Consider the following 18663-nt stretch of genomic DNA (forward strand, 5'->3'; position numbering starts at 1 on the left):
TTAGGGCTAGTCCTCACACACAACTGGACTGATTAAGATTAGTCCTGCACCCATCTATAAATATTTAGGTAAGAGTTGATACTCATTGTTTGTCATAAAGTTTTGTTCCGCACCTACATCCAAAAACGAGGGTTCGTCTTTTTATTTATGATATTTTGTATTTATTTATTGGCATGGCGTTGCATCGCAATTTTTGAGCAGTAGTACTACATGTATGACGTCATAAACGTGAATTATTTTCTGCGCCATCGGCTTTTGGCGTGTGAAACCATCGCGGTTTGGTGTAGACCATCGGACTCTGGTGTGACCATCGGACTTTGGAGTTCCATCGCACTTTAGAGTCCTACATTTATAACCATTTAGTGGGTTATTTCAGCAGGGTTGCTAACTTTGGCTTATTTTAACGTTTTAAAAGTAGCCTGCTAAAATTTTAATCGCTAAAATATTCATAACCCTTCTCAGTGTGCATCTGAAAGAGATTCAACCTCTTTGACCGCTAAAATAAACTAGTGCTAATTGTAACGGGAACCGTTAGAGATGTTCCCCAAACGCTCCCCCAACTCCCTTTTGGTGCCATATTCCCTGTAAGCCTTATTAAATAAGACAACATCTGTGCATTTTTGACTATAACAACGTTTTTCCAAAAGGATACCAATTGTATTCAAATTTTAACATTGCACGCGTGCCCAAGTGAATGCACGTGCATAATGATTATATAATCTTGTCTACACTTTCTATATATTTAAATATACTTTATATTAAAGCATTTAGTCCAAAACACTAAAAATCACTCATTCAAGTGTATTTTCAATTTCACTCGTTCCAAATGCACGCACGTGCGTGCACGTGCATGATGACCATACCTTCTTGTAGGAGGCCCTTATATATATCTATGTTCTAAATCCCATCCTGTTTGGTTGAAAACCAAGGGAATTATAGCCATTTCAAGTTTCAGCCAATCAGATTGCAGCACACGTGCATCCACGTGATTTCAAGAATTTTTTTTTCTAAATCATATTGTAGAATATCCTAATGCATAACCATGTTTTTAAATTTCACAGCATTCCGTTAAAAATCAAAGGAGATATGGCCATTTAAAATTCAGCCAATCAGATTGCAGCACACGTGCATGCGCATTTCTTGAAATTTTTAGTATATCATATTGCAGGATATCCTAATGCTACTATGTTTTAAATTTCAAAGCATTTCGTCAAAAAATAAAGGAGATATAGCCATTTAAAGTTTCAGCCAATCAGATTCAGCCACTCATGCGCTACTTCATGAAATTTTTTCCATATTATATTGTAGGATTCCTAATTAAAGACAATGTTAAAAATTTCAAAGCATTTCGTCGGAAAAAAGAGATATTGAGATTTTTGTTTCAGCCAATCAGAGGAAGGCGCAGTGCATGCGCGTGAGTTCAGCTAATTGACAGTGTCATATTATTAACACTTTTAATATATCCTTATGTAATGATTTCAAAGCATTTCATCAAAAAATGTAAAAGTTAAAGCATATTAAGATATCAGTCAATTCACTCATTTCACGCGCACGCATGTGCAGGCGAATGCGCGCAAAATGACCTTCGTTCCGCACACCTACACTACACACCTATTAACCCTAAAAAGGTTTTAACTTAGTTTGGTGAACAGTTTCTGAGAACACTCGCGGACAAAAAAGTACCGGAGAACAAATAAGAAAAAAAATAATAACTAGGGCTAATTGTAACGGGGACCGTTACAGATGTTCCCCAAACGCTCCCCAACTCCCGTTTGGTGCCATATTCCCTGTAAGCTTCATTAAATAAGACAAATTCTGGTAATTTAGACTGTAACAAAATTTTCCCAGAAGAAGAATTATATTCAATTTCAGCATTGCACACATGTGCATTTGAATGCATGTGCGTAATGACCATATCATCTTGTCTACACTATTATATATTTAATATACTATATATCACAGCATTTAATCCAAAAATATGTTTAATCATTTAAGTGTATTTGTAATTTTACTCATTTCACGTGAACGCACGTGCATGCATATGCAAGACGACCATACCCTTTTGTAGGAGTCTATAATGTCTATCTATGTTCTGAATCCCATCCTGTTTGGTTGAAAACCAAGGGAGTTATAGTCATTTCAAGTTTCAGCCAATCAGATTGCAGCACACGTGCATGCGCGTGATTTCATGAATTGTTTTGTATATCTATATTGTAGGATATCCTAATGTAAAACAATGTTTTAAATTTCAAAGCATTTCGTCAAAAAAACAAAGGGGATGTAGCCATTTAAATGTTTCAGCCAATGAGAGAAAAGCACACGTGAAACACGTGCATGCATGTGCATTTTCTGTACACCATATTGCAGGGTATTCTAAAGTACGGCTATGTTTTAAATTTCAAAGCATTTCATGAAAAACAAAGGAGATATAGCCTTTTAAAGTTTCAGCCAATCAGATTGCAGCACACGTGCATGCGCGTGATTTCATGACAATTTGCTACATATCATATTGTAGAATATCCTAAAGTATGCCCATGTTTAAAATTTCAAAGCAATTTCGTCAAAAAACAGAAAAGATATTGAGATTTTGTGTTTCAGCCAATCAGTAGCGAAGCACACGTGCTCCGCACACCTACACTACACACGATTAACCCTAAAAAGGTTTTAACTTAGTTCGGTGAACAGTTTCGCAGAACACTCGAGGGAAAAAACTGTAGAAGAAATAAGAAGAAAAAATAATAATAATAATAACTATAAACGAAACTCGTTGCGAGCAACGAGAGGTCTTCCGTCCGATTCAGAAAAAAAAACAACGTAAAATCAGACTTAAAAAGAGATTTTAAAAATCGGACACAAGGGGGATCGAACGCGGGTCGCCAGCGTGAAAATCCATTGCGGTTCCCATTACGCCCTTTGGAACCCGCTTCAAATTTAACATTCGAATATCGCGAGATTGGTTTTTTGATTCCAACATACATTACATTTTTTTAAAAATTCAGTTTGGAATTGTAAAATGACAGCCAGCTTGCTAAACTTTGCTCAAGATGATCATATCGGAATTTGTTACTTTAGTTTTAACAGTAATTTTTAGGATAGATAATCTATTAGTGATAAACAGATGATACTGTTTTCTTTCCTTTTTTCGATATGTATTCAACTTTTTATTCCATGCAATTCCATACACAGGCATGCCAATGTTATATATTTCTGCACTATTGTCACCATTTGTCTACTACTTAAGTCGGGTCACGATACATTATTTCGTGCCAAACGTCACAAGTAGTTCTTATCGCTATTCCTTTGAAATATTTGATCTATTTGATGGATTTGATAGCTTCAATGAAAATTAGAAATGTATGTTCTTAAAACCGGAATTTCGAGCGTTAGAAAGTATATTTATCACATTATACAAATATAATATCGTATACGGCCAAGTAACACTAAAGCTGTGAATTCGGTAAGATTTTCCACGAATTTTGTATCCTGTTTCCCCCAAAGTGGAGATGAGTTACACATTCATGAAAAGACTGGAATGTTTCACTGAAAAAAAAAATTACTCGCCCTCCGACGGTCAAGGAATCTGATACTATTTATGTTCAATAACTTGCATTTATTTCAAGAATATTTATATAACCTTTAATAAACAATCTTTTTAAAAAAATGTTTTTCTTATTTTTGTCTTTTCAATTCATTTAATATGTCACAAGCCTGCGTGGAAAAATAAACAAAAGTCAAGTAATACTTCAGAAACATAGTGAATATTCAGTAAGGCAAGTTTCTTGAAAAGCTATTACTTATAACCATGGTTTAGGATAAGTTTTCCCTGGTGCAAAACAAAAGATTGTTGTCATCGTATTTCCACTTGTAGTCATGTTGTATTCTACTTTGAGATGCAGACAAAAGCAATTTCAATAGACGTTTGAGGAATCCTCATATTAAAACTATACTCAGTGCAACGTAATTGCGATGTAGCAATCTAAATAATCCTTTACATTTCATAAATCTTTTTGGTAGAAGTTTTTTTCATCTAAACGCTCAGCTGACCTTCTAGAACCCAACTTGCTTAATGGCGGAGTTCATCTTGGACACGCTTCAGATTTTTAAATGCGAATGTCTAGTGTGTGGATTGATCAATTCTAAAATACTATATATTAGGCCTTTCCAGTAGGGTCTCCATTAATATTCAATATATCAAAGAAAAATATTGAAAAACAAAAAAAGTTGAAAAAGTGCATATTTTGAATTCACTTCCTGTAGCGACCGGAAGTACTGACGACGCAAACTAAGGCAAAATTGCACATCTATAACTCTTGGTCTATCATTTCTAACAAGTCTCCAGTTAATATCTTTAGCCGTTTTCGAGAACATTCGAAGACAAAATTGCATTTTAAAATCAGGAAATTGCCCATAACTTGGCACAGGTAGCGAATTTTCCAACAAACGGAATTTTATATAAAATTCATGTAGTGACCTATTATTCCTGAAATTTTCATTGAATTCCACCGAATAGTTTACGAGAAATCGCCTGCACAAAATTTTGTCTAAAAAAAAAGAATAATAATAATAACTAGATGCGTTCTTGTTGCTAGGGCAACAAGTAGGTCTTCCGACCGACTTTTCTTTAGAGTTCTATGCAGCATCATACCATAAAAAAGTTTTCAGAATGTATTTTTTCGTTTACATTCATTTACAGTAGTTTCTCAACACAGATCGTGATTGTTCCAGATATTTCACAAAATATCTCCAAATATAGCTTTTAAAAATCGGCAAAATATTCCACACATGTTATAAAAAGTGAAAAGTAATTTAAAAACTGAAAAAAGACAAAAACAAAGAAAAAATTTGGGGAACGCCCCGAGCGGGATTCGAACCCGCGACAGTAAGACAAAGTTTGGTTTGGTCATATCTTTGCAATAAACACACGCATGAAGAAAATAAAAACATGTATAGATATCTTTGAAGACGCTCTATAAACCCTGTAAATCCGAAAGAAAAATATTGAAAAACAAAAAAGTTGAAAAATTGGACTTTTTGAATTCACTTCCGTTTGCGACCGGAAGTAGAAACGACAAAAAACGAAGGACGTTCGGCACATCTACATTTGATGTTCTTTCATGTCCATAAGTTTCAATGTCATATCTTTAGCCGTTTTTGAGAAAAGTAGTGTACAAAAATCCATTTAAAAAATACAAATTTCCCCAAAAATCGCGAACGGAGAAAAATTTTGAAAAAATGAAAAACACGTCTGGAGATATTAACCTGCTGCATCTTTTCTGTAAAAATCTTTGAAATCCGTACAGTCACAGCTGAGATATCGCCATAAAAATGAAAAAAAGAATAATAATAATAATAATAATAATAGGAAACCGACGGAAAACAATAAGGTCTTCCGAAGGAAGTCGGAAGACCTTAATAAGAAACAATAGAATCACTATAAGGTCTTCCGTGAAGACGGAAGACCTTAACTAGTGCTAATTGTAACGGGAACCGTTACAGATGTTCCCCAAACGCTCCCCAACTCCCTTCTTGTGCCATATTCCCTGTAAGTTTCATTAAAGAAGGCAAAATCTATGCATTTAAGACGTAAACAATGTTTTCCAAAAGTATACCAAGTATTTCAAATTTAAGTAATGCAGGCGTGCGCATGTGATTGCATGAGCGTAATGACGATATCATCCTGTCTACACTATTTTACTCATAGGCACGTGCATGCACGTGCATGATGACCATACCTTCTTGTAGGAGTCCATTATGTATGTCTATGTACTTAATCCCTTCCTGTTTGGTTGAAAAACAAGGGAGTTATAGCCATTTAAAGTTTAAGCCAATCAGATTGCAGCGCACGTGCATGCGCGTGTTTTCATGATAATTATTATATATCTTATTGTAGGACATCTTAAAGTATGCCTATGTTTTAAATTTCAAAGCATTTTGTAAAAGTACAGAAAAGATATTGAGATTTTTGTTTCAGCCAATCAGAGCAAAGCGCACGTGCACGCACATGCATGCATGTAAATGGTGACCATACCATCTTGTAGGAGTCCTTTATGTCTATCTATGTTTTAAATCCCATGCTGTTTGGTTGAAAACCAAGGGAGTTATAGTCATTTAAAGTTTCAGCCAATCAGATTGCAGCGCACGTGCATGCGCGTGATTTCATGAAAATTTTTATATATCATATTGTAGTACATCCTAATACATGTCTATGTTATAAATTTCAAAGCATTTCATCATAAAACAAAAAAGATATTAAGATTTCTGTTTCAGCCAATCAGAGCAAAGTGCACGTGCATGCGCGTGAGTTCATGCAAATTTGACCATGTCATCTTATCTACACAACTTATATATCTTTATATAATGAGTTTCAAAACATTTTATCAAAAAATATAAAAGTTACAGCCATATTAAATATATCAGTCAGTTTACTCATTGCACGCGCCCGCACGTGCATGCGAATGCGCGCAAATTGACCTTCGTTCAGCACATCTACACATTATGCCTACTAACCCTAAAAAGGTTTTAACTTAGTTTGGTGAACAGTTTCTGAGAACACTTCCGGACAAAAAAGTACCGGAGAAGATATAAGAAGAAAAAAGAATAATAATAATAATAATAACTAGAGCAAAGCTCGTTGCAAAGCAACGAGTAGGTCTTCCGTCCTGTTTGACCGGAAGTAGCTTTCATTTTCAACAAAAATGAGAAATAACGCCTAAAAATGGTTTGAATCCTCCAAAACTATGTTCATTAATGCAAAAATAAGCAATTTTTGATACTTCCGGTTTAACCGGAAGTGACGACGAAGGACGGAAAATTAATTTTTCTGCTCCCAGAGACATATGTTACCCAAAAACTTGATAAGAACGGCAAAAATACACGTTTTTTGACTACTTCCGGTTTGGCCGGAAGTGACGATGCCGGACGTATTTTGACGACTCAAATAGATTAAGCTTGTCATTTTGAACAACTTTGCTTCTTTGAAGTATTACAAATTCTCAATACTTTTTGAGATATTAAGTAAAAACTTTTGGCCCCTCTAGATCCCTTATTTTAGGGGTCAGCCCTTTTTTCGAGGTATCATTTGAAAGATCTTATAATTCTTTACAACTTTTGTTCTATATGTTTTAACAAAATATTTACAAGTAAAACGATATAAAAGAAAAAGTGTTAGAAATTTTGAAACGCTCAATATGACTTTTTTCAGACCATACCGAGCGTTAACGTGCAGTACTTCCGGTGAAAGTTAACAACACAATGCAAACCTACATTTGTTGCTCTATCTTCCAGAAAAGGTTTCATCTTCCTGTGATGAGCGGTTTTTAAGAAGAGCGACGGACAAAATGACCCTTAAAAATCACAAAATTGCGAAAATCTTCGAACCGGAAGTGACGTCATCAAAATGAAAAAAAATGCATCAAGTTTTTTTAATGTTCTATCAGACCTGAAAGTTTCATTAAAATATAACCAGCCGTTTTTGAGAAATCGCGTGCACAAAATCGGGGAGAAAAAAAATAATAAGAACTAGAGCAAAGCTCGTTGCAAAGCAACGAGTAGGTCTTCCGTCGTATTTGACCGGAAGTAGCATTAATTTTTTTTACAAAAATGAGAAATAACGCCTAAAAATGGTTTGAATCCTCTAATGCTATGTTAATTAATGCAAAAATAAGCAATTTTTTTGTACTTCCGGTTTGACCGGAAGTGACGACGACGGACGAAAAATCAATTTTTATGCTTCTAGAGACATTTGTTACCAAAAAACTTGTCAAGAACGGCAAAAATACGCGTTTTTCGACTACTTCCGGTTTGGCCGGAAGTGACGACGACAGACTTTTTTGACGACTTCAATAGATTATGCTTGTCATTTTGAACAACTTTGCTTCTTTGATGTATTACAAATTCTCAATACGTTTTGAGATATAAAGAAAAAACTTTCGGCCCCTCTAGGTCCTTAAATTTAGGGGCCAGCCCTTTTTTCGAGATATCATTTGAAAGATCTTGAAATTCTTCACTTCTTTTGTTCTATATGTTTTCATAAAATATTTTCAGATAAAAAGATATCGAAGAAAAAATGTGAGAAATTTTGAAATTTGTGATAGGTCTATTTTCGGGCCATAGCGAGCGCCGACGTGCGTCATTTCCGGTAAATTTGATATACCTGATGCACCTCTCCAAACATAGCTCTACCTAGCCTCAAAGTTTGAAGTTTCTATCTAGAGTCGTTGTTCGGGAAAATTGTGGACAAAATGACCCTTAAAAATCAGAAAATCGTCGATATCTCTAGACCGGAAGTGACGTCATCGAAACGGAAAAAAACGCATAAGGTTCAAGTGATGTTCCATACGTCTTGAAAGTTTCATAAGATTTTGTTGAGCCGTTTTCGAGAAATCGCGTGCACAAAATCGGTAAGAAAAAAAAAATAATAATAAAAGTGAAAAAGAAACCGAAGAAAAACAATAAGGTCTTCCGCTGAAGACGGAAGACCTTAATAAGAAACAATAGAATCACTATAAGGTCTTCCGTGAAAACGGAAGACCTTAATAATAAGAAACCGAGTAAAAACACTCTGTTCCCAAACTCCGTTTGGGGAACATAATTACGCCAAAGTTAGTGGCAAACCTTTGAGCCCCAAATTTTACAACCGCCAAGAAAACTCACTACACGGTGTCAAATGGGGTGATGAGTATCTCAAGATTCTTTCATGTAAGCTATAATATAAGGACTACAAGAATTGTACAGCTTGTCTCACAGACAATAATTCTGTGGTAATCTTATTACCATTATATAACCTTTTTTATGCTGCTTGACCCCTTGAAGTCTAGACACACTGTTAATTACATAAATACATGTCTAATAGAATTCAATCGTGAAGCTTGAGTGCTTGATGCATGACAGAGATTTCAAAAATGTACCTTAATATATATTTGACGTTGTTAAGGAATATTTGTGCCATGATTGCCCTGATCATGTACATGAATAAATCTAATAAATGCTTTTTTCAAATAACAATCAATTTAATACAAATCTTAGATGAAATCTTAACCTCGGACTAAACTTACATTTTTAAGAAGTCTTAAAAAGAAAGATTTTATGTTTATGTAAAGTATTTCAACTACCACCATCATTCAAAGTAACTTGATATCACAATTCTTGTAAAATTATAGGTTGGAAAACAATTGCCTAGAAGAAAAGATAGGAAAAAAAATGTTTTGAAAAGATTGGTTAAATCTCGTCTTTGTCAATTTTCATTGCATCGAAGGAGGTTAGCTGCCATTGCACATTGCAATCATATGATTTATTTTGACCGCAGAACATTAACAGAAAAAATTGAAATACTAGTATGCGGCTACATGAAAGTCAGAATTAGAGTTGAATCATTTGACGATGGATATAATTTACTGCACGGTAGTATAGTATCAATGTTTTCACTATACATGTAGAAGAATGAATTTTCTATTGCATCAAAATAGTTTATTGTTTATTTAAGGCGTTTCTTTATTTTTTTTATTTGTTTTTTTTTTCTAAATACACTACAGTAGATATCTACAATATCAAATATATCTATGCAATGAAAAATAATTAAATGAAAATAGAATGACTTTTTTTTCAAAAGATAGACATGTATTCCATCTTAAAAAATCCAGTGTATGTTTTAACTATCATCTTGAGGCATTAAATCTTTGTAATTGTATATATTCGGCAAATATGCATCACCGGTATTTTATCAACACATAATTTTTTAATGAATAACCTAACAATTGTTCAACTCTTTGCTGTAGATTATATGGATAAAGGAGGCAGGTATTTCTGTTGGTAGTGGATCCGCCTCTGGGAAGGAGCGTTGAAATCTGAGCCATTGCTGTCGAGAAAGAGAGTCAGCTTTTATATTTATTATGCCTTCAATATGTTGACCCTTAAACTGGATATTATGTAAAAGTGCGTGAAGTACTAATAACCTTAATAAATGCATAACCCTGCTTGATTTGGATGTTTTTGAGTTCAGAATGGTGACCAGGGCTTTGTTATCAGTGTGAAGTATAACCCGTTTGCCTGCTAAATCATTACCCCAAATAGTGAATGCCATGACAATAGGGACAAGCTCCAAGAATGTAATGTCCTTAAATATGTTGGACCCTTTCCACTTGCTTGGCCATTTTAGGAATGACCAATGAGTTTTGAAAACTGCCCCACAACCCAAAATATCAGAGCCAGCACTGTCAGTGAATAATTCTAGATCATAATCGCTGGCCCAATCTACCTGAAGGTATGATGTAACCCCATTAAATGATTGTAAAAACATGAGCCATACTTCGATATCTTGCTTCATCTGGGCACTAACTCTACGCTTGTGAAATGGCTTGCTGAGACCACATGAGGCGTCATAAAGTCGTATTACGAATGCTCTCCTAGCCGGGATAGCACGAATGCAAAAATTTAACAAACCTGTTAGTGCCTGAATTTCCCTAAGGGTTACCTTTTTGCGAGATAAAAAATATAATACTTGGAGAAGGAGCTGTTCTAACTTGTCAGAAGGTATCCTGATCGACAAGTCAACAGTGTCAATTTCCAAACCAAGAAACACTAACTTAGTGGTGGGGCCTAAGGTTTTGTCATGTGCCAGTGGCACGCCTAATTCTGCACAAACATGACTAAAAAGCAACATTAACTCCCTACATTCCTGGGTCCCAGCCCTTCCCGCTAGAAGAAAATCATCTAGGTAATGCACCACATTGCTGCAATGACTTTGACTTCTTATCACCCATTCAAGGAAAGTTGAAAATTACTTGAATGTAGCACAGCTTATCGAACATCCAAAAGGGAGACACTTGTCAATAAATATTTTGTCTCACCTAGTAACTCAAAGTCAGATGGGTGGACTGGTAATAAACGAAAAGCATTCTTAATGTCTAAGCGTGATATGAGAGCCCCCGACCAAGAGAAACTTACATTTCTAAGGCTTGATCAAAGGAAATACTCGACTGAACAATACTCATGATCTATAAAATCATTAACGCTTTCGCCAGAAGGGTATGACAAATGGTGAATAAGCCTAAATGTGTGATTCTTTTTTGGGCACCATGCCAACTGGGGATAATCTTAGGTTAAGCAAGGGGGATTTGTCAAAAGGGCCAGCCACTCTTCCCAGGGTTATTTCTTTATTAACTAGCTGAATGGCCTCATAAGTAAGAGACCTAAGAGACTTAAGATTCTCGCAATCATATGCTTGTCGAGGGCCCTTGTAACAGAGCTTAAAACCAAAATGAAAACCTTCGAGTAATTCAGATGCAACTGTGTCAAGAGGATTATTTGTTAAGTATTTTTGCAATGCTGGCAATTTTATTGGGGTGTGTGCCACACTACTGACGTCTAAAAGACTGGGTTGATGAGGGTCTGTTATAGGTACTTGGGGCTGCTCGAGTTCCTGAGGGCAAGGAACGCCATGCTGACTGGGTGTTTGCTGGCCTGAAATTTGATTGAGGGCGAGTTATATCCTTGTGCTTAGTGTGTGGGTGTGGCTGTGAGCAATGTATACACAAGTGACTGTATATCTACATTGTTGTCTTGGACATGCACCTTCAAAATTAAAATCATAACACTTGAGGGTGGGGGCAATGGGTACTGGTCCCTGCTCTGTCGTAGGTTTGTTGTACATAAAGAGCAACCACAACTCTTGGTCGACTACTGCGAATGATAATTCAGGATTACGCTCCTTTTTAAGTCGAAACTGCATGCCATAGTCCCGCCAGCCTAACCCCATAATACGACTGGCACCTAACCGTATTGTGTGCATGTATTTGAGCAAAGATACCGCTGCGTGGGGATGAGCGGATGCATAAATTGTAGAAAAGATAAGGAAGGCATCTGTCAGTAATGGATTTTGCTTTAGGTTTAGTCGTGACTGCAAGTTTCCCGTCTTTTAGAGAAAAATATTTGGTGTCATGATCAGGGTCGGTTTTCGGGGCATTATTAAGCAAAATACCTAAATTAATGTACTCCCCATTAGCAATCTTAATTTTTACATTGTTTGGGACGTTATGTCCCAACTCATTGTCATAGCTGGGCACAGCTGCCTTACATGCACTAGAAATAATTGTATCACCTGATGCTTCATCCAAAAATGGGGAGGATGCTGGCTCTACTGCATTCCTCTGTGATTCCCTCATCAAGGCTGCAACACTTTCAGTAACCTGTCTCAGCTGGTCTGTTGTCAACACCGCTGGTTGGGGAGATGCTGACAGGCTGCTAACTGGTATTTGAGCATGGTCATGTGCCGGAGGATCCAAAAGCAATGAGGGGGCAGCCGATGTTGCAGCAGCAACATTCGCCGATTGAGAACCCCGTCCTCTCCTTTGACCTTAATGCTCCTGATTTAAATCCATTAAAATGGCATGACTATCTTCATACAGAGATGTAAAAATCTCTCCTTCGTTACCTTATATTTAAAGCAAAGCTATAAAAATTGGGAGCAACTAATACATGTAAACCTTGTAGGTACTTTAACTTTGATAATAGAAAAGAAAATATCTTGCATTGTCAGTTGTCCTCATGCACATTTAAAAAATCATTTTTTTTTTATCAGACTGATATTCAATCATGCCAAAAGTGTTGATTTCATACTGAAGATACTTGAACATTACTTTATCAACTGTCCATCATATAATGTTGAGAAAAACTTATTGGTAAAATTTTTTAATTATATTGATGTTGTTTTTGAACTAGACACTCTGCTAAGAGGAAAATGTAAATACTCTTATTAAACAAATTGTGTAAAGTATTTTCATATGTACAAGAATTAATTAAGTCTTCTAAAAGACTAAATTAAGGACACTGTTATGTTATGTTATATTAAATACTCTTTTAAATGCATAATTTTTTTCACCAAATATTTTTTAGTTTTCTTAAGCTGGAAATTTATGTAGATGATATGAAAAACATTTAGTGGGTTATTATCTTTTGTTAAATATGATATTGATAAATAATACTTGATTCTGAATCTTTATTTTTCATTATAATCTTATTGATTATCATATACATGCATTATTACTTAGTATTGTATTTGGACCTATTATACAAGGTGAGGGTGTTCATAGGCCTTTCTTGTTGCCCAATCCTTATTGCATTATTCAATAAAATATGTTTAAAGTATACAGAGATTTCTGAATCTAAAGAAGTGAACACGTATTGTGTTTGAAAACTACTCTCTGTAGACCGTCACCTGACAGGTACATATTACTTCGAGGATAAAATTATCACATCTGGGCCTACAAAATGGCAACAGTCAGGGTCAAACTATCTTTATCTTGATTAACTAATAAGAAACACACAAAGATTTGTAATTAAATAGACAGAGACACAAGGGGCTTAATTTTTCTTGTTAAGTATGTACTAAGTATGTTGTTAAACTTTTCTCTCGCCATTCCATTTGGTCCCTCGCTTGGCTCGGCACCAAATCTCATGGTACTCAGGAAAAGTTTACCAACATATTCCCAAGGAAATGGATGTAAAAAATGCTATCAATCTAAAGTTACTTCATACGGGTGAGAAATAGATCAATTGTCAATTTTAGAAGGTCCTGCTCAGCTGATTTCACACCCGTGTTGCGTACAAATTTTCAAATCCTCTGATATTTTCTAAGTTAGATTAAAACAATTATAGCTCCTTTACCTGTTTACTGTTCCAAACTGACTAGCAGCTCATGTATAATTAGAATAGGTTCTCGCAAGGAACGTGACCAATATAATTAGCTTGTCATTTAGTACCCTCTACGATACAAGCGCTAGCATGGACAAATATAACTCTTCCACAGGAATAAAACCTTGTATTAAATTTACGCTGATTTATTTTCCCGCGATTCAGAACTCGTCGCGAACAATGCGGAAATTGGATGCACGCGGAAAAAAACTGAAATACATGTACGGTATTTCCTAATCAGATTATTTTTAATTTCAATCAGTTGACAACATATAACAAGAAGAGGTGGATTAGGTGAGATAAAGTATTTTTTTTTATTGCCACAGGAAGCTTTAGATTTATTTTTTTATCATTATAACAACATGTATAACAGGAAGATTAAAATATGATGCAGATTTTAACTACTATTTCTTCTGGGATAGAGATTTTTTTAGATGAGGATTACCAGCATTGCATTTTGATCAAACTTTATCAACGGGTAAGACTGAAATATATCAAATTGTTTAACGTATTGCATGCTAGATGTAAATTGGGGCTGCATGCCGTCTTAAAATATTATATATTTAATTGAAGAATAGATTTTAAAATATGTAATTAAAAAAACTTTAAATTGAAGGTTTACTTCACTTAAATGTCAAAATTAAAAAAAAGAAACAATCCATTTAAAGCTTGTTTATCTTTTCGATGCTCAAACACTTTTTACCGACGTGCTCTAAAAAAATTGTACATTTACATTATGTTAATAGATCTTATTCTTTATTTAGAGCGTTTTGTTAATACGCTGTCCATAAAACGTGGTCTAAAATTTGTTTTGGGGGGAATTAATGCTGTAGATGAAGAAGCAGGATAAATAAGTCCTTTTAAGGTTGTTAATCTTTAATGATATATTTATACTCCCCCTTGAAAAGTGGGAAGGTATATAGTAATCGGGATTCTCCGTCCGTCTGTACGTTTGTCCGTCCATCCGTCTGTCTGTTATGCTTTATCTCTATCCGCAACTCCTTTTATACTACTGAGTGAAATTTAATGAAACGTTCACAGAATATTTTTTATATTTGTAATTGTTAATGTTAACGTTTTACCGAGCATGTTCCACTTATTAACCCTGCACACATCACTTATTGCAGATTGATACTTCTTATGAATTGTTTGATTCCTCAAAATTTATTTTTAATTTTCTGAATCAGTTTAATACAGTATGCAGAACAAATGTTTCCCCGTTCTCTTATCGCCCTGTCGCAGATGAGCCAATTTAAAAACGAGACGAATTAAGGAAGACAACATATTATTCTTAACAGAACTGTGACTGGGCGAATTTAAAACGGGACAAAATTGTTAACAAGTAAAAGTGACATGGGATGAAAATAACCATGCTTACAGTATTTTTCATAAAGAAAAAATAGGGATGACACTTTGTATCCGGTTAAAGTATCAGTCACATTATCCAGCGATGGGGTATACGATGAGAAACTGATGCGTTTTTTTTTTAATGAAAATGACGTGGTTGCCGGCCGGACACCACTAGTGACCGGACGGTGTCTGAGGCAGGGATGGGGTCGATTACTTTCAAAAGTAATCGATTAAATTACAATTACTTTGGATTTTAAAGTAATCAATTACATCTGATTACTTTTCCTTCATGTAATCATGATTACTTATGATTACTTTAGATTACATTAAGTTTTTGAATGTTCAAGGACAACAGAATGTTTTTATTCAGTCTTCTCTTTTAAATGTCATTTATATTTTAAAGGTAGGTAAAAGTTTAAATGCATAAGATTTATCAAGTTCTCCTATCTTAAGTATCTTAATTGAAATAAGTAAATATCCGTGTTATTGTTGAGAGAATTAGATAGAAATAAAAAGAATTTATTTATCAAACTGGACATAATTATAATTATGCATAAAGAGATTCGAAAGAGAACTGTTACAGTCAAATAGTTGACCTTCTTGATGAGTGATGAGCCATTCAATTAAGCTGCCAATTACTAGATGTTTTTACAAGAATTAACACATCGACAGGGCAAGCATGGATAGTTTTATAATTGTATAACCCAAGCTTACCTAACACAGGTATACTTAAGTTGTTTTATATAACAATTATTAACATATCATTTTTCTCCTAAAATCAAACAAAGTGTTTTTATATATATGTAAAAACATCTAATAATTTGATAGCTTAAAAAAAAAAAAAACATTCATTCAAAAATATTTTCAAGGAAAACAAAATTAATTGTGTAACTGTAATTGATTGAAACAAAAAAATAGAAGCTTATATCCCTAATTATTAATTTTCTGCCAGTTTAATTATACAATATATCAAGTAATAATGTTTTTCTATTGCTAAGCAAAACAAAGATATTTGGAAATTACTAAATATAGAAAACTGATAAGTTCATAATTTTTTTGAATTGGACCTGATTAAAAGCATTTCTGATATTTAAACTTTTGACTGAATATCATCAAAAATCATTATTTCATGAACATTAATTTAATAATTATAATCATAAAGTAATCAAAAAGTAATCATGATTACAAGACTTTTCAGAGTATTCGATTAAATTACGATTACTTGTAATCAGAAAAATCTGTAATCAGCTTGTTACTCATGATTACTTTTAAAATCCTGTAATCGTAATTTACAGCTGATTAATTACTGATTACGATGACCCCATCCCTGGTCTGAGGTCATTTTGCGAATCGTTTGGGTCAATCGGAAGGAAATGATTCGTTGTTAAAACTCAATTATGTCTCTAACGATGCCTCACATCGCTCCACATCGGCAACCCAACAGTAACGCACCTTTCAAGGAACGGCCGATATATGGCCGAGCATTTTCCAATATCCGTTGAATCTGAGGTCACCAGGGGTTGAGTGGTGGGCAACAGACAACGGCCGATCATCGGTCGAAAGTTTGACCAAACATTGGACTGTAGTCGACCAATGTACGAACGATGAGCGATGTAACATACATCGGCCGATTATCTTGGAACATCGGTTTATGATAAGCAATGCATCGCTGGACCCTTGCAAGTCCGGCCAACCACGCCATTTTTATTAAAAATTGCATTGGTTGCCCCTTCGCTGAATAATGTGACTAATACTTTAAGGACTACTAAACCGATGTGGACCGATGTTTAGGCATCGCTCACACCACTGATTACCATCGATTACCACCGGTCTACGGCCACCGGCAGGGAAATGTGACCTAGGCATTACTCGGTGGTGGGAACGACGGTTATCTGTTTTAAATGATCTGTATTCGATTAGTCAGGAATATGAAATATTAGTAAAATTGAATTCTCTAAAATTCAATTTTAAAAGAAATCTCTACGAAAAGATTTATAATTTAGCCTTTATGGAATCTATTTAAAGGAATACGTTTACTCAGGTTTCAGAAATCAGAAAGGAATTTTATGAAGTATGATATGTTACATCAAAAAATGTTCTAAATGGATATAATTACAAAGTTTTAACTCAATTTCAATTTTAAAATTTCATATTTTATTATTTGAAGAAAATATACAGGAACAAAAGTCGGTGTATGGTGATGAGAGGAAATTCGGCAACCCAACAGTAACGCACCTTTCAAGGAACGGCCATGATGGTAGCATTGTCCAATATCCGTTGAATCTGGGTATGGGGGGGGAGTGGTGGGAAAAGACAATGGCCGATCATCGGTCATGTTTACCAAACATTGGACTGTAGTCGACCAAAGTACGAACGATGAGCGATGTAACATACATCGGCCGATTATCTTGGAACATCGGTTTATGATAAGCAATGCATCGCTGGACCCTTGCAAGTCCGGCCGGCAACCACGCCATTTTTATTAAAAATTGCATTGGTTGCCCCTTTGCTGAATAATGTGACTAATACTTTAAGGACTATAAACCGATGTGGACCGATGTTTAGGCATCGCTCACACCACGGATTACCACCGATTAAAACCAGTCTACGGCCACCGGCAGGGAAATGTGACCTAGGCATAACTCGGTGGTGGGAACGAGGTTATCTGTTTAAAAGATTTGTATTCGATTAGTCAGGAATATAAAATATTTATTTAGTAAAATTGAATTCTCTAAAATTCAATTTTAAAAAGAAATCTCTACGAAAAGATTTATAATTTAGCCTTTATGGAATCTATTTAAGGATAGTAATACTTTAAGGACTACTAAACCGATGTGGATCGATGTTTAGGCATCGCTAACACCACTGATTACCATCGATTACCACCGGTCTACGGCCACCGGCAGGGAAATGTGACCTAGGCATAACTCGGTGGTGGGAACGACGGTTATCTGTTTAAAAGATCGTATTTCGATTAGTCGGAAATATAAAATATTAGTAAAATTGAATTCTCTAAAATTCAATTTTAAGAGAAATCTCTACGAAAAGATTTATAATTTAGCCTTTATGGAATCTATTTAAGGAATATGTTTACTCAGGTTTCAGAAATCAGAAAGGATATTTTATAAGTATGATATGTTACATCAAAAAATGTTCTAAATGGATATAATTACAAAGTTTTAACTCAGTTTCAATTTTAAAATTTCATATTTTATTATTTGAAGAAAATATACAGGAACAAAAGTCGTGTATGGTGATGCAGAGGAAATTCGGACTAAATTTTTAAATTTTCATTTTTATCAAAATCCTTTATTTTCTGCAATATAAATCACAATGTAATGGTTACAAGTTTTTTTAAACATCATTTTGCAAATTTTATATTTCTTAAAGCTCATAAATTAATGAAGATAATAGAATGCTATTAAATAAAGAAATTCAAAAATATGAACAAAAACCATTCCAGGCAACATATCTCAATAATTTGATCATTGACCCCATATAATGTAAATACCACGAGAATTAGGTAAAAAAGGAAAATTTGGGGTATAAATAATTTAGAGTTCTTTTCAGTCAGATTTGTAAAAATTCGATTAAAAATGGGGAAAAATAAAAATTTTTACAGAGGAA

General features: G+C 34.6%; 1 protein-coding gene across 1 annotated transcript; it reads right to left on the reverse strand.

Annotated features, from left to right (window-relative positions):
• Window positions 1-9704: 9704 nt before the first annotated feature.
• Window positions 9705-17371, reverse strand: LOC134262771 (uncharacterized). The gene is made up of 3 exons (XM_062745105.1): window positions 17272-17371; window positions 12095-12349; window positions 9705-9853 (listed from the first exon to the last, which is right to left on the reverse strand). Exons 1-3 carry the CDS (start codon window positions 17369-17371, stop codon window positions 9705-9707), a joined length of 504 nt encoding a protein of 167 aa, XP_062601089.1.
• Window positions 17372-18663: the final 1292 nt, after the last annotated feature.

This window comes from Saccostrea cucullata, unplaced genomic scaffold, assembly GCF_032062105.1.
Source record: "Saccostrea cucullata isolate Sc308-1 unplaced genomic scaffold, CSIRO_AGI_Scuc_v1 ctg11921, whole genome shotgun sequence".
NCBI lineage: Eukaryota > Metazoa > Mollusca > Bivalvia > Ostreida > Ostreidae > Saccostrea > Saccostrea cuccullata.

Excerpts from the sequence above, each read along its gene's own strand:
- LOC134262771 (XM_062745105.1), bottom strand. The coding sequence starts at position 17,371 with ATGACCGATGATCGGCCATTGTCTTTTCCCACCACTCCCCCCCCATAC. Across the intron at positions 12,350-17,271 it reads TCATGGCCGTTCCTTGAAAG|GTCAAAGGAGAGGACGGGGT; the intron begins GTGCGTTACTGT and ends AGGAGCATTAAG. Across the intron at positions 9,854-12,094 it reads ATTTTTGGATGAAGCATCAG|CAATGGCTCAGATTTCAACG; the intron begins GTGATACAATTA and ends CTTTCTCGACAG.